Source organism: Teleopsis dalmanni, chromosome 1, assembly GCF_002237135.1.
Source record: "Teleopsis dalmanni isolate 2A chromosome 1, ASM223713v2, whole genome shotgun sequence".
Lineage (NCBI taxonomy): Eukaryota > Metazoa > Arthropoda > Insecta > Diptera > Diopsidae > Teleopsis > Teleopsis dalmanni.
The window spans coordinates 131,670,434-131,684,725 of NC_051846.1; the positions used below are offsets into that span (position 1 = coordinate 131,670,434).

Below are 14,292 nucleotides of genomic sequence, written 5' to 3' on the forward strand. Positions count from 1 at the left end.
ATCGTATTCTGAAGCATCAGTAGCTAAAATTATTTTCTTTGCTGAATCGAAGTGCGTGAGACATAGATCAGAAGCTAATACATTTTTAATATTGTTGAATGCTTCATTATGATGTTGTTTCTATTCAAACTTCTTATCTTTTTTTAAAAGTTTATCTAAAGGACCGCGAAGGCTTTTCATACTTTTAATGAATTTCCCATAATAATTTACAGCTCCTAAAAATGCTCATGTTTGTTGCAAATTTGTAGGTGGTGGGAGATCTTGGATTGATCGAAGTTTCTCTGGATGTGGTCTGATACCATATTGATCTACCGTGTGTCCGCAGAACTCGACAGATGTTTCTCCAAACTTACACTTCTCGAAGGTTGAAACCATAATCCTGAATACGTTTTAAGGTTTTAAACTATTGAATTTTGTGGTTTTCTTCATTAATTCCCGAACAGATCATATCATCAATAAACCCAATGGTATTGGTTCCGCTAAGCATTGTATCAACAATCTGTTGAAAAATGCCAGGGGCTGTTTTAACACCTTGCTGCAGTCTAAGTAATGTAACGACACAAAATTTTATTAATTAAAATTTGATCGTTACAACATCGTGGGTATAACTGCCTACACAATAAAAGAAACACTCACTTGAATACATATAATCGACGGTTCCTACAATAAAAAAATTGTTAAGTACGGATAAGCACATTAACTTAACCAACTCACCGCAGCCTCCCGCAATACATGCCACACCAAAAACGCAACAGGTCACCCCACAACAACAGACATCCAGCAATGGAATTAATATGCATTATGATTCACAGATTTTTCTTCTAACATTGATTGTTTTATCAATTATAATCATAATTATTTGTTTATAATTTATTTTTTAAAAGGAAAAAAAAACCACGCTTTAAAAACATTTCGACTGGCACAACACATTATTAAAAAAAAGAATAAACAACAAACGAGATCAAAACAGAACTGTCAAACTAAGAAAGCTTTGGTGCAAAGTTGTGGAACTAGGTCAAATCGTGAAGAAAAAAACAAGTTCCAGCTTCCACAAGAGTAAAATATGGAATTCGCCCTAAAGCTGAACTGTCACTGGTGCATTGCAGGGAGATCAGTTAACGAGCTTCGATTAACGGTCGTTGAACTTTAACGTACCTACAGCTGGCACCGTTGATCGTTGACGGTATAAAAGTGCGTGCACCAGGAAGAAGTGGTCTCTTTTTGTTTTGTTCGGCGACTAAAGGTACGAGAAAAATTGTGGTGTTGGATTCATCAGCTGAGATTACCATGTGAACATATAATTTATAGCAAATTGCTACTAACCTGTGAAAATTTAAATTTTATTTTAAAACTAAGAAATATATACAAAGAACTAATGTTGTTGATTTATTAAAGAATTAAATTAAAGAATTGTTAATATATAATTTATAGTAAATTGCTACTAATCTGGGAGAATTTAAATTTTATTTTAAAACTAAGAAATATACGCAAAGAACTAATGTTGTTGATTTATTAAAGAATTAAATTAAAGAATTGTTAATATATAACTTATAGCTAATTGCTACTAATCTCTGAAAATTTAAATCTTATTTTAAAACTAAGAAATATACACAAAGAACTGAGGTTGTGGATTTATTAAAGAATTAAATTAAAGAATTGTTAATATATAATTTATAGTAAATTGCTACTAATCTGTGAGAATTTAAATTTTATTTTAAAACTAAGAAATATACGCAAAGAACTAATGTTGTTGATTTACTAAAGAATTAAATTAAAGAATTGTTAATATATAACTTATAGCAAATTGCTACTAACCTGTGAAAATTTAAATGTTATTTTAAAAAAACTAAGAAATATACACAAAGAACTAATGTTGTTGATTTACTAAAGAATTAAACTAAAGAATTGTTAATAAATAACTTATAGCAAAATACTACTAATCTGTGAAAATTTAAATTTTATTTTAAAACCAAGAAATATACACAAAGAACTGAGGTTGTTGATTTATTAAAGAAGTAAATTAAAGAACTGTTAATATATTCAGCGGCACGACTGGTAGACATAGGTAAGCAGGATTCAGGGCTTCAATAGTATCTGTGTCTCGGTTGTACGGGGTATAACTCACGTAGCTTTAACAGTCACGTGAGTCTATACCATAGTGTCGGAAGCGATAGGTAGCTTTAATAGTAACCTAACGTCTCCGGCCCCTGGGCGCTTTAACAGTGAACAGGGAAGGGCGTGTGATTGGCGACCTGTAATACCACTCACGTAGCTTTAATAGTCACGTGTACTGGTATTATATCGTGTCTATTTCTGTCAGTGATTCCATTGCGTCTGTGATATTCGATCCAAGCTATCTGCAGCTAAGAAGTTAGGAGCAATCAGAAGTGACAGGGTCTCATTAAATAAATTTCTTGTGTGGACCTTGGGGACGGCTGAGTTCAACCCCAGCTCTATACAAACCCCAGGAAAGGTTCATTACAAGTGGCGCCCGAGCAGGGACCCTGAGACCAGCACTTCACGATTTGGATAACAACTTTTCCACCGTCATTAACGAGGTAAAATACACAGTTAACATGGGAAGGTCGTACATATTTTTTTTTATTTTACGGAAACATGACTTAAGTATCTCGGAGAATTAGGGCTGGATACTACTGAACAATATAAGATTTGCGGCGGTGATTAACAAACTGCGTAACGCAGGGAAAGCAGCATGGAATATACACGCGACAGAGAATACAGTGAAACATCAGAGCGACATAGCATGATCAACGACACAACGGCAAGCCAGTTATATACACATCCACAATATGATGTACACTCGTATCTTCCTCAAAGGAACACACAGGCAAGCGTCATCGACCAGGTCAGAAAATGGGCGATCCGGTATGATGACAACAGCGATCCATTGACGTTTATCGAGCGATTGGAAGAATTAGCGGATCTGTATGCCATATCAACGAACATGTTGCCTTGAACAATGCCCCTGTTACTAGATGGACAAGGATTGGTGTGGTTTAGATACAATAAGAAAGACTGGAATCACTGGGAAGCGTTCAAGAGAGATTTTCTGAAATTTTTTCTACCACACCAATATTTCGAGCGATTGGAGGACGAACTGAGGAATCGATTGCAGAAACCAGGAGAGACGTTTAAAATGTATCTTTTGGAACTACAAAAACTAATGCGACACGCAGGTTTAAATCAAGAGTCACAATTAGAACGAGTATATCGCAACATGAGCACAGAGTACCAAATATACATCAAACGTCGGAATTTCACTTGTCTAAAGGAATTAATAGCACTAGCTGAGGACTTCGAAGAACTACGCAAAGAGCAGAATGAAGTAAGTCGAGCACGAGATAGCGAGGTAATCTTCGGGCGCGTAGCAGTGGAATGTGCACGACCGCTGATAATACAGAAGACCATGAGACGCATAGCCAATACACCGAAATGTGATAAAGTCAATCATAGTCCAGTCTCCAAGTCACCTTTCCGCAACCAGCAGCAACACCAGCCAATCGCCAAGCAAACACCTGCAGAAACATCTAGAATTGTTACTTCAACTACTGCAGCAAGCATACCAACACAAAGCATGTGACATCGAAGTGACGCGGAACAACATCATGTATCACCACAAGATCGCAAACTAATCCCAGAAAATCCAAAAATAATTAAGCAACAGCAAGTTCCACAAGAGCAAGAAACCTTACAAGTCCAATTGAAACAAATGCAACAAGAGCAAGATCCGAGTTCTATCAGGCTGCAAATACCAGAAGTACAAAAAGAACAAAGTCCTAAAGTCAAAGAAATGTCAACAGAGTTTAATAACCAGCGAGTAATACGAAATCAAGAAACATTGCAAGTTCAATTGAAACAAATGCAACAAGAGCATCATTCGAGACCTATCAAAGTGCAAGTACCAGAAGTACAACAAGAACAAAGTCCTAAAGTCAAAGAAATGTCAGCAGAGTATTGTCAACCACGAGTCATACAAAAACATGAAATATTACAAGTTCAAATGAAGCAAGCAGCGCAACAACAAGATCCGAGACCTAATAGTGTACAAAAGGCGCAACGACACCGAGATCCAAGTCCCATCATGGTGTAACGACACGGATTTGTCGTTTTAAATTTGCTGAGGTATTACTCAGTCGTGGCCCGGGTCGTTGCAATAAATTTGTTCTATTGACCAGTTCGAAGCTGGTAAACCAAGAGAAAATTAAAAGCTGTTTGATTGTTATTATTTTAAAAGTTTATTTATTAAAAAGATTTCTTTAATAATTTATTTTAAGCTTGACTCTACTCGATAATTTATTTTAAGCTTGACTCTGCTCAATAATTTTTACCCAAAGACGTCAGAACATCAAAGGGTTTTTTCCAAATCTACGCAATTAGTTTTTAGCCAAAGACGTCAAAACATCAAAGGCGTTTATAAAATCTATTCAATAATTTTTACCCAAAGACGTCAGAACATCAAAGTGTTTTTTTCCAAATCTACGCAATTAGTTTTTAGCCAAAGACGTCAAAACATCAAAGGCGTTTATAAAATCTACTTAATACCTTCTACTGATTTATTAAGCCTTAGCGTCGAAACACCATGGGCTTCTAAGAAAAAGACTTAGCGCTGGAGTAGAGTACTACTCGTTTCGGTGTGCCGGTGCTAAGTGATCTTTCATATAAAATCTCCGCTATTTATATACGACACTTTGCTTTGCTTAATGGCACGCACAACCGCACAAGTATAATTCGCTGTCAGCTTTGTTATGCTTGTCGTGTGTGCGGATGTTCGCGGTTGGCTTTGTTTGCTTGTTGGTGTGCGTGTGTTCGCTGTTTGCTTTGTTTTGCTTGTCGTGTGTCCGTGTGTTCGCGGTTGGCTTTGTTTTGCTTGTCGTGTGTGCGTTGTTTGCGGTTGGCTTCGTTTTGCTTGACGTGTGTGCGTGTGTTCGCGGTTGGCTTCGTTTTGCTTTCCGTGTGTGCGTGTGTTCGCGGTTGGCTTTGTTTTGCTTGTCGTTTGTGCGTATGTTCGCGGTTGGCTTTGTTTATTTGTTTAAATAATTTTTACGTAGACGAAATTTTATAACCATTGTTTTCCTTTTATTCAAAATAAATTCTAAAAATAACTCTAGCCTAAATATAGTCAATTCATTTCATATAAACATTAATTTTGTATAAAAATAACTTATGTCTAGCAATTCATTTCATATAAACATTAACTTTGTATAAAAATAACTTATGTCTAGCAATTCATTTCATATAAATATTAACTTCGTATAAAAAATATATATATATAAAGTAAATTTTTATTTATGCATATACATATTTTAAGGTAAATAAAATTTACTTTATATGTCCCCTCTTCTTTGGGGGTGACTGAGCCATTAGGTCGGGTTGTTTGGCACCATCTTCACTGCGACTTGTCCCTGACGGCTGATCCGTACTTGATATATGATGTTATTGATGGTGCGTCGGAACTTTGTCTGCTGTCCGGGTCGGTGATATTGAAGTACTCGCTGGATCTCATTCTCCACATCCTCTGGCCACTTTGGTTGCTCGGTTGTAATCATTACCTCGATGTTGCTAATGGCGTTATCTGGCTCTTTTTTTTGTACCTGTCCTGCTAGAATTTGTTGGAAGACGTCATCGATGACTGCAGGTGCTGGTGTTTCCATTCGATTTAGCAGGTCCATCAGGTTATTGTCACTGTATTGTAACTCGTCGGTTAGTGCGGCCATATCTAATTCGTTGAGCATGTTACCGGATGTCTCTATAGGGGTCTCGGCTTCTTTTAGGTTGCTTGATTTTGTTCGCCATCCGTCGGCTTTTCCTTTTTCCATGCGGTCGCTTGGTAGCATCTTGGGTGTAGTGTGATTGGGGCCCTTTACCGCTTTCACACGAGGTGTTGGTTTTTTGTACAAAATTATAGCCTTTTGGCGGGGCGTTGGTTGACCGTTTTTCCATTGTGCTACGGAAATTTTCCTTGCATATTCCACCTTATGCTTCTGGCCGGATGGTTCCGATGCTTCCGGTAATAACTGGCTGCGTGGACTAGCGGCATTAAGCGCTTCTATTTGTTTGCGACATTTTGTCGCGGTTACTACGAATTTATCTTCGTCGATGGGCTTCTTAGTTGTTGTGCTCTTTGTTTTACTTGACATATTGCTGTAGCTGATTTTTGATCCGTGTGTTTAGCTTTTAGGTTTAAGACTGACTGATGTATTTTTGGGTGCCTGCTGAAGATTATATTTTTTTCTTAACGGTGCTTCCCGATTTCGTAGGGGACAGCCTCGTCCAGGAGGTCGTGAGTTTTTTCTTATTACTCTGGCTCTTTGGTATTGTCACTGATGTGCACTCTAAGATCGGCAACGTGGGCTGTGATTGGTCTTCCTGCTTTGTATGTAGTGAGACGTGCTATCACCGGTGAGAACTTTGTACTTTGTATGGACCATTGTATCGCGGTGCTAGTTTAGCGGTGAAGTCGTTTGCAGCCTTAAACAAGTGATGTTGTTTCATCCAAACGATCTGGTTGAGTTGCGGCTTCCAATTTCTTCTCCGTAGGTTATAATAGTGTGCCTGGGTGTCTGCAGCGTTCCGAAGGTTCTCTCTGACATTTTTGAATACTCTTTAGAGTTTGTGTGCTCGTGTGATTGGTGTTAGCGAGGCTTCGGCATTTCCAGCGGTGCATTCGTCAAAGAATGACGCCGGTAATCTAGGTTCACGCCCTTGAAGTAAATATGCTGGGCTGTATTTGGTGGAGTCTGACGAAGCTGTATTGATCGCTAGCATGATCTCCGGTAGTAGTTCGTCCCATGTGGTGTGTTGTTCCTGTACTAGTTGGGACATTAGGGTTTTCAGTGTCCGATTTGTGCGTTCCGTCGGATTTTCTTGCGGCGTGTATGGTGCTGTGAGCTGGTGTTTCACATTCATTTTCTCCAGCCATTTTTTGAACAAATTACTGATAAATTGCGGCCCATTGTCGGTGATGACAATCTTTGGGGCTCCGAATCTCGCCAATACCATTTCTCTAAATGCCCTGATGGTATTTTCACTGGTGGCGCGACGCATTGCAATGAGTTCCGTCCATTTGGAGAATTTGTCAACTATTACCAATAGCATGGTATTTCCTGATTTAGACCGTGGTAAGGGTCCAATGAAGTCAGCGGACACTACAGCGAATGGTTCGTTTGGGACGGTTGATAGCATCAATCCTGCTGGTTTATTCAACTATTACCAATAGCATGGTATTTCCTGATTTAGACCGTGGTAAGGGTCCAATGAAGTCAGCGGACACTACAGCGAATGGTTCGTTTGGGACGGTTGATAACATCAATCCTGCTGGTTTATTCAACTATTACCAATAGCATGTTATTTCCTGATTTAGACCGTGGTAAGGGTCCAATGAAGTCAGCGGACACTACAGCGAATGGTTCGTTTGGGACGGTTGATAGCATCAATCCTGCTGGTTTATTTAGATTTGGCTTGTATTTTTGACATGATTCACAAGCCTTGACATGTCAAGCAATATCTCGTGACATTCCCGGCCAGTAGTATTAGTTTTGCACTCTCGTGATCGTCTTCCGAATCCCAAAATGTCCGGCATGTACGTTGTCATGATTTTCCTGGATTATACGTGTCCGCAGGGGTTTGGGTACGCATAACCTGCAACTGTTGTCCTGGTACTTTGTTGTGTCCTTGGGCAGATGTCTATACAGTTGATTATTACAAACAGTGTAGTCGGGATTCTGTTGTGGATGACGCTTGAGCTCTTCCAACCGCTTTTGATACCATTTGTCCTCATGCCTGCTCTTGGAATCTGCTTGGATCTGCCTTAGTATTTCCGTTGGTTGGCGTGAAAGAGCATCGGCCACCACATTGAGTTTCCCTCGGCGATACTGGACATCAAAGCGGTATTGTTGGAGTTCCAGTACCCATCTCGCCACTCGTCCAGTAGGATTTTCAATCGAGTTTAGCCACTTGAGAGCTAGATGGTCGGTTATTACCGTAAATTCGTAACCCTCCAAGTAGGTCCTCATTTTTCGTATTGCCCATACAATGGCAAGGCATTCCTTTTCCGTGGCTGAGTAATTTATTTCCGTAGTGGAGAGATGTCTACTGGCGTACGCTATTACGCGTTCTTGGCCCTCTATTTCCTGCGTTAATACTGCTCCAAGACCTATGTTGCTAGCATCGGTTTGTAAGCAGAATCTTATGTTGAAGTCTGGACAGGTCAGAATGGGTGCTTCGGTCAGGAGGGTTTTGATTCTGGTAAATGCCTCTTATTGTGCTTCCTTCCACCTCCAATGTTTTCCCTTTTTTAACATACTTGTTAACGGGTGTATTACTTGAGCAAAGTCTGGTACAAAGCGTCGATACCATGACGCTATGCCGATAAACTGTCGCAGCTGTCTGAGGTTGTTTGGAGGTTGCAAGTTTTGAATCGCGGCTACCTTATCCGGGTCCGTGTGGATGCCTTGTGCACTTACTACGTGGCCTAGGTACTTAGTTTCCGTCTGAAAGAATTTACACTTGTCTATGTTGATCTTTAAGTTTGCAGCTTTCAGTCTGTGGAATACTTTTTTCAGATTTGTCCAGTGATGTTGCAATGAGGTCCCTGTAACAATAATGTCGTCTAAATAAGCAAACGCATGTGCTTCTAAGTCAGCTCCAATAACCTGGTCCAGAGCCCGTTGGAATGTGGCGGGGGCTGAGTGTAAACCGAATGGCAATACGCGCCATTGGAATAGTCCCCGTCCCGGTACCGTGAAGGCAGTATATGGTTTGCTGTTGGGGTCCATTGGGATCTGCCAGTATCCGTCCTTCAGATCGATGCTGCTTATGTATTTAGCATTTCGTAACCGGTCCAAGATATGGTGGATGAGCGGAAGGGGGTAGGCGTCCGGTACTGAGTTGTTATTTGGTTGACGGTAGTCAATGCAAAACCGCCAGTCGCCATTCTTCTTCTTGACTAGTACCACAGGAAAACTGTAGGGACTTCGCGACGGCTCTATACACCCTATGTGTAATAATTCGTCAACCTTGTTGTTGATGACCTGCTGCATGGCCGGGTTTTTGGGGTAGTACCTTTGCTTAATGGGGCGATCGTCCTTCATCACGATTTTATGGGTGGTGATGTTTGATACGCCGGACATGTTACTGAAACCCTCCAATTCCTCTGCGAAGCCTTTGTTGATTTCCTCAGTTTCTTCCCCTTTGGTCAACCGGAGTGTAGTGGATTGTAATTGCAATGTTCGTACCTTTGGTTCACTTGCTGTGATACTCGCTCCTCCAATAGTTATCGTGGTTCCAATTGCTTGGCAAAAGTCCATGCCTAAAATTATGTCGTCTGTACTTCCGTCTAATACCAATAGCTGTGTTTGAATGGTGTCATCTCCTAACGCTACCTCTGCACCCCAGGTAAGATCACGCGTTGTGTTGTCGGCCATTCGAACTCTAGTAGCGGTCCGAAATTCCCGAGTTCTTAGTTTCTAAGACACTTGTTCTTAGTTTCTACAAGTGTCTGACTGATGAAACTTCGTGAGGCACCAGTATCTATGGTGGCTTCTAGCGTATAAGTGTCTAAATGTACGGTGGCCATTACTTGGGCATCATTTAGGTAGAGTGGTTGTTTGTCATGTGTGCAGGGTTTTTGTCGGTAGGAGTCACTGTCCCCGCGGTGGAGTGCTCCTGATTGCCGTTTCCCGAATATTTCCGGCAGCAGTCCATGGTCCGTATGTTTTTTAATCCACATACCCAGCAGAAGAGTATCCGTCGCCCTTGGCATCTCTTAGCGAGGTGTCCATAATGCCCACATCGACGACAGGCCAGGTTGGGATTAACTATTTTGTCGGTCTGGAGCTTTACAATGTGGTTACGCTCTTCGCGAACTTTATGATGGTTGGATTTCTCCTATTCCAGACGAAGTATCTCGAAGTCTTCGGCCAGCGCAACTAGTTCATCCAGGCTTGCGAAGTCGCGACGCTTAATATACATCTGGTAATCCGTGCCAGAGTTCCGATAAATTCGGTCCAGTTGTTGACACATGTCGAGGCCGGCATGACGCATTAGGTCCTGCATGACGATGACGAAATCCTTGAACCCCTCACGTTGTTTTTGCTTGCGGGCACGAATCTCGTCCTCTAATTTTTCGAAGTACCGCACCGGTGGGAAGAATTTCAGAAAATCGGCCTTAAATGTAGACCATAGTTTCCATTGCCTGTTGTTGTTACGATACCAAATCAGTGCTTTGTCTCTTAATAACTCTGGCATGGTCCGTGGCATTAGATTTACGTTAATACCATATACGTCGGCCAACTCTTCAATCCTTTCTATAAACATAAGTGGGTCCTTGCCACCATCATACTTGATGGCCCACTTCCTAACTTGCTCCATGGTTTGCGTAATAGGTGGGAGTACGATCTGCACCTCGTTGCAAGGCTCTTGTACTGTTGGTATCGTTTTGGTGTGTTTTCGTGCGAGCTCCCATAACATTTCTCTTCTTGCCATGTCATAGTCCTCTTCCTCAATATATGCCGCCAGCCTGCGTCGAAGTTCCTCTACAGAACCGGTTGTACCCAATTCCATTTCGTCCAAGTAATGGATGAGCTCCTCCTTTCGTAGGTTGTATAACCACGACTTGCTGGGAGTAGGAGGTCTTCGAGATTCTTGGTCACTGGTCACCTTTAAATCCACCGACATCACTAATCTTGGTTTTCTTTACTGTTTGGTTTATTCTCGAACTCAGGTCCCTGCTCGGGCGCCAATTGTAACGACACGGATTTGTCGTTTTAAATTTGCTGAGGTATTACTCAGTCGTGGCCCGGGTCGTTGCAATAAATTTGTTCTATTGACCAGTTCGAAGCTGGTAAACCAAGAGAAAATTAAAAGCTGTTTGATTGTTATTATTTTAAAAGTTTATTTATTAAAAAGATTTCTTTAATAATTTATTTTAAGCTTGACTCTACTCGATAATTTATTTTAAGCTTGACTCTGCTCAATAATTTTTACCCAAAGACGTCAGAACATCAAAGGGTTTTTTCCAAATCTACGCAATTAGTTTTTAGCCAAAGACGTCAAAACATCAAAGGCGTTTATAAAATCTATTCAATAATTTTTACCCAAAGACGTCAGAACATCAAAGGGTATTTTTCCAAATCTACGCAATTAGTTTTTAGCCAAAGACGTCAAAACATCAAAGGCGTTTATAAAATCTACTTAATACCTTTTACTGATTTATTAAGCCTTAGCGTCGAAACACCATGGGCTTCTAAAAAAAAGACTTAGCGCTGGAGTAGAGTACTACTCGTTTCGGTGTTCCGGTGCTAAGTGATTTTTCATATAAAATCTCCGCTATTTATATACGACACTTTGCTTTGCTTAATTGCACGCACAACCGCACAAGTATAATTCGCTGTCAGCTTTGTTATGCTTGTCGTGTGTGCGGGTGTTCGCGGTTGGCTTTGTTTTGCTTGTCGTGTGTGCGTGTATTCGCGGTTGGCTTTGTTTTGCTTGTTGTGTGTGCGTGTGTTCGCGGTTGGCTTTGTTTTGCTTGTCGTGTGTGCGTGTGTTCGCGGTTGGCTTTGTTTTGCTTGTCGTGTGTGCGTGTGTTCGCGGTTGGCTTCGTTTTGCTTGTCGTGTGTGCGTGTGTGCGTGTGTTCGCGGTTGGCTTCGTTTTGCTTGTCGTTTGTGCGTATGTTCGCGGTTGGCTTTGTTTATTTGTTTAAATAATTTTTACGTAGACGAAATTTTATAACTATTGTTTTCCTTTTATTCAAAATAAATTCTAAAAATAACTCTAGCCTAAATATAGTCAATTCATTTCATATAAACATTAATTTTGTATAAAAATAACTTATGTCTAGCAATTCATTTCATATAAATATTAACTTCGTATAAAAAATATATATATATAAAGTAAATTTTTATTTACGCAAATATATATTTTAAGGTAAATAAAATTTACTTTATAATGGTAGCACCTGATGTAAAACAACATCAAGGTACACAAGAACAAGCAGCACAGCACCAAGATCTAAAACATATCAAAAAGCAACTACCAGAATTACCACGACAACCAAATCTTAAATTCAACGAAATGCCAGCAGAATTTAGTCAACAGCAAGATTCAGGACCTAGTAGTATGGAAGAAGTACAACGACACCGAAGTGCATGCCAGGTCCAGTAATGCCAGGTCCAGATGGAAAACAGCTACTAGATACCCCAGAGCACGCAGTACAAGAAGTGTTTAACATCTCGCAAGAACAAGCACCGTCAAAGACTTCGCTAATACCATGGAAGCAAAAGGATAAAATTATCAAAACGAATTCGACAAAAGGTCAAATATATGATGAAATACTTAGTCTTACCCAATCATTACCATTAACATAACTACCACAGCAAAAGGAAAATAGTCCTACTCACCTAAAGGAAAAAACAATCCGTCTTCTAAAACAAGTAAGAGTATTTTACGAGTATCACGCATCGCAAAAAGTGTATTTCAACAGGACGATCACCACACCAAAGAGCAACACAACTTCTATAAAATATATAAGAGTCCAAAGCAACGTCACAGAAATCACGCTGGCAGGTAGTGGTTCAGGGTAAATCAGTTTCCCGAAAGAAAGGAGGGAGTGTAACGGCCAAAATTTTGTCAACCAAAAATTTGATCGTTACAACATCGTGGGTATAACTGCCTACACAATAAAAGAAACACTCACTTGAATACATATAATCGACGGTTCCTACAATAAAAAAATTGTTAAGTACGGATAAGCACATTAACTTAACCAACTCACCGTAGCCTCTCGCAATACACGCCACACCAAAAACGCAACAGGCCACCCCACAACAACATACATCCAGCAATGGAATTAATATGCATTATGATTCACAGATTTTTCTTCTAAAATTGATTGTTCTATCAATTATAATCATAATTATTTGTTTATAATTTATTTTTTAAAAGGAAAAAAAAACCACGCTTTAAAAACATTTCGACTGGCACAACACATTGTTAAAAAAAAGAATAAACAACAAACGAGATCAAAACAGAACTGTCAAACTAAGAAAGCTTTGGTGCAAAGTTGTGGAACTAGGTCAAATCGTGAAGAAAAAAACAAGTTCCAGCTTCCACAAGAGTAAAATATGGAATTCGCCCTAAAGCTGAACTGTCACTGGTGCATTGCAGGGAGATCAGTTAACGAGCTTCGATTAACGGTCGTTGAACTTTAACGTACCTACAGCTGGCACCGTTGATCGTTGACGGTATAAAAGTGCGTGCACCAGGAAGAAGTGGTCTCTTTTTGTTTTGTTCGGCGACTAAAGGTACGAGAAAAATTGTGGTGTTGGATTCATCAGCTGAGATTACCATGTGAACATATAATTTATAGCAAATTGCTACTAACCTGTGAAAATTTAAATTTTATTTTAAAACTAAGAAATATATACAAAGAACTAATGTTGTTGATTTATTAAAGAATTAAATTAAAGAATTGTTAATATATAATTTATAGTAAATTGCTACTAATCTGTGAGAATTTAAATTTTATTTTAAAACTAAGAAATATACGCGAAGAACTAATGTTGTTGATTTACTAAAGAATTAAATTAAAGAATTGTTAATATATAATTTATAGTAAATTGCTACTAATCTGTGAGAATTTAAATTTTATTTTAAAACCAAGAAATATACACAAAGAACTAATGTTGTTGATTTACTAAAGAATTAAATTAAAGAATTGTTAATATATAACTTATAGCAAATTGCTACTAATCTGTGAAAATTTAAATTTTATTTTAAAACCAAGAAATATACACAAAGAACTGAGGTTGTTGATTTATTAAAGAAGTAAATTAAAGAATTATTAATATATTCAGCGGCACGACTGGTAGACATAGGTAAGCCGGATTCAGGGCTTCAATAGTATCTGTGTCTCGGTTGTACGGGGTATAACTCACGTAGCTTTAACAGTCACGTGAGTCTATACCATAGTGTCGGAAGCGATAGGTAGCTTTAATAGTAACCTAACGTCTCCGGCCCTTGGGCGCTTTAACAGTGAACAGGGAAGGGCGTGTGATCGGCGACCTGTAATACCACTCACGTAGCTTTAATAGTCACGTGTGCTGGTATTATATCGTGTCTATTTCTGTCAGTGATTCCATTGCGTCTGTGATATTCGATCCAAGCTATCTGCAGCTAAGAAGTTAGGAGCAATCAGAAGTGACAGGGTCTCATTAAATAAATTTCTTGTGTGGACCTTGGGGACGGCTGAGTTCAACCCCAGCTTTATACTAACC

The 14,292-nt window shown here is 39.5% G+C and overlaps 2 protein-coding genes across 2 annotated transcripts in view; one reads left to right on the forward strand and one right to left on the reverse strand.

Annotated features, from left to right (window-relative positions):
* The first annotated feature begins 3,157 nt into the window (after positions 1-3,157).
* LOC119666147 (glutenin, low molecular weight subunit-like) lies at positions 3,158-4,111 on the forward strand. Its single transcript, XM_038075430.1, has 3 exons — positions 3,158-3,593; positions 3,660-3,861; positions 3,904-4,111. The coding sequence occupies exons 1-3, from the start codon at positions 3,158-3,160 to the stop codon at positions 4,109-4,111; spliced, it is 846 nt and encodes a 281-aa protein (XP_037931358.1).
* Positions 4,112-12,866: 8,755 nt separating this feature from the next.
* Positions 12,867-14,292, reverse strand: part of LOC119666148 — a 6,862-nt gene continuing 5,436 nt past the window's right edge. Inside the window, exon 3 of the mRNA XM_038075431.1 lies at positions 12,867-12,913. Within this exon, the coding sequence (XP_037931359.1) occupies positions 12,867-12,913 (47 nt within the window). The remainder of the gene's footprint in view (positions 12,914-14,292) is intronic.

What these genes read in the sequence shown, in the direction of transcription:
- LOC119666147 (XM_038075430.1), top strand. Translation starts at nt 3,158, where the DNA reads ATGTATCTTTTGGAACTACAAAAACTAATGCGACACGCAGGTTTAAAT. An exon ending in AGCAAGCATACCAACACAAA is followed by an intron (nt 3,594 to 3,659) that starts GCATGTGACATC and finishes AACTAATCCCAG; the next exon opens with AAAATCCAAAAATAATTAAG. An exon ending in ATACGAAATCAAGAAACATT is followed by an intron (nt 3,862 to 3,903) that starts GCAAGTTCAATT and finishes GCATCATTCGAG; the next exon opens with ACCTATCAAAGTGCAAGTAC.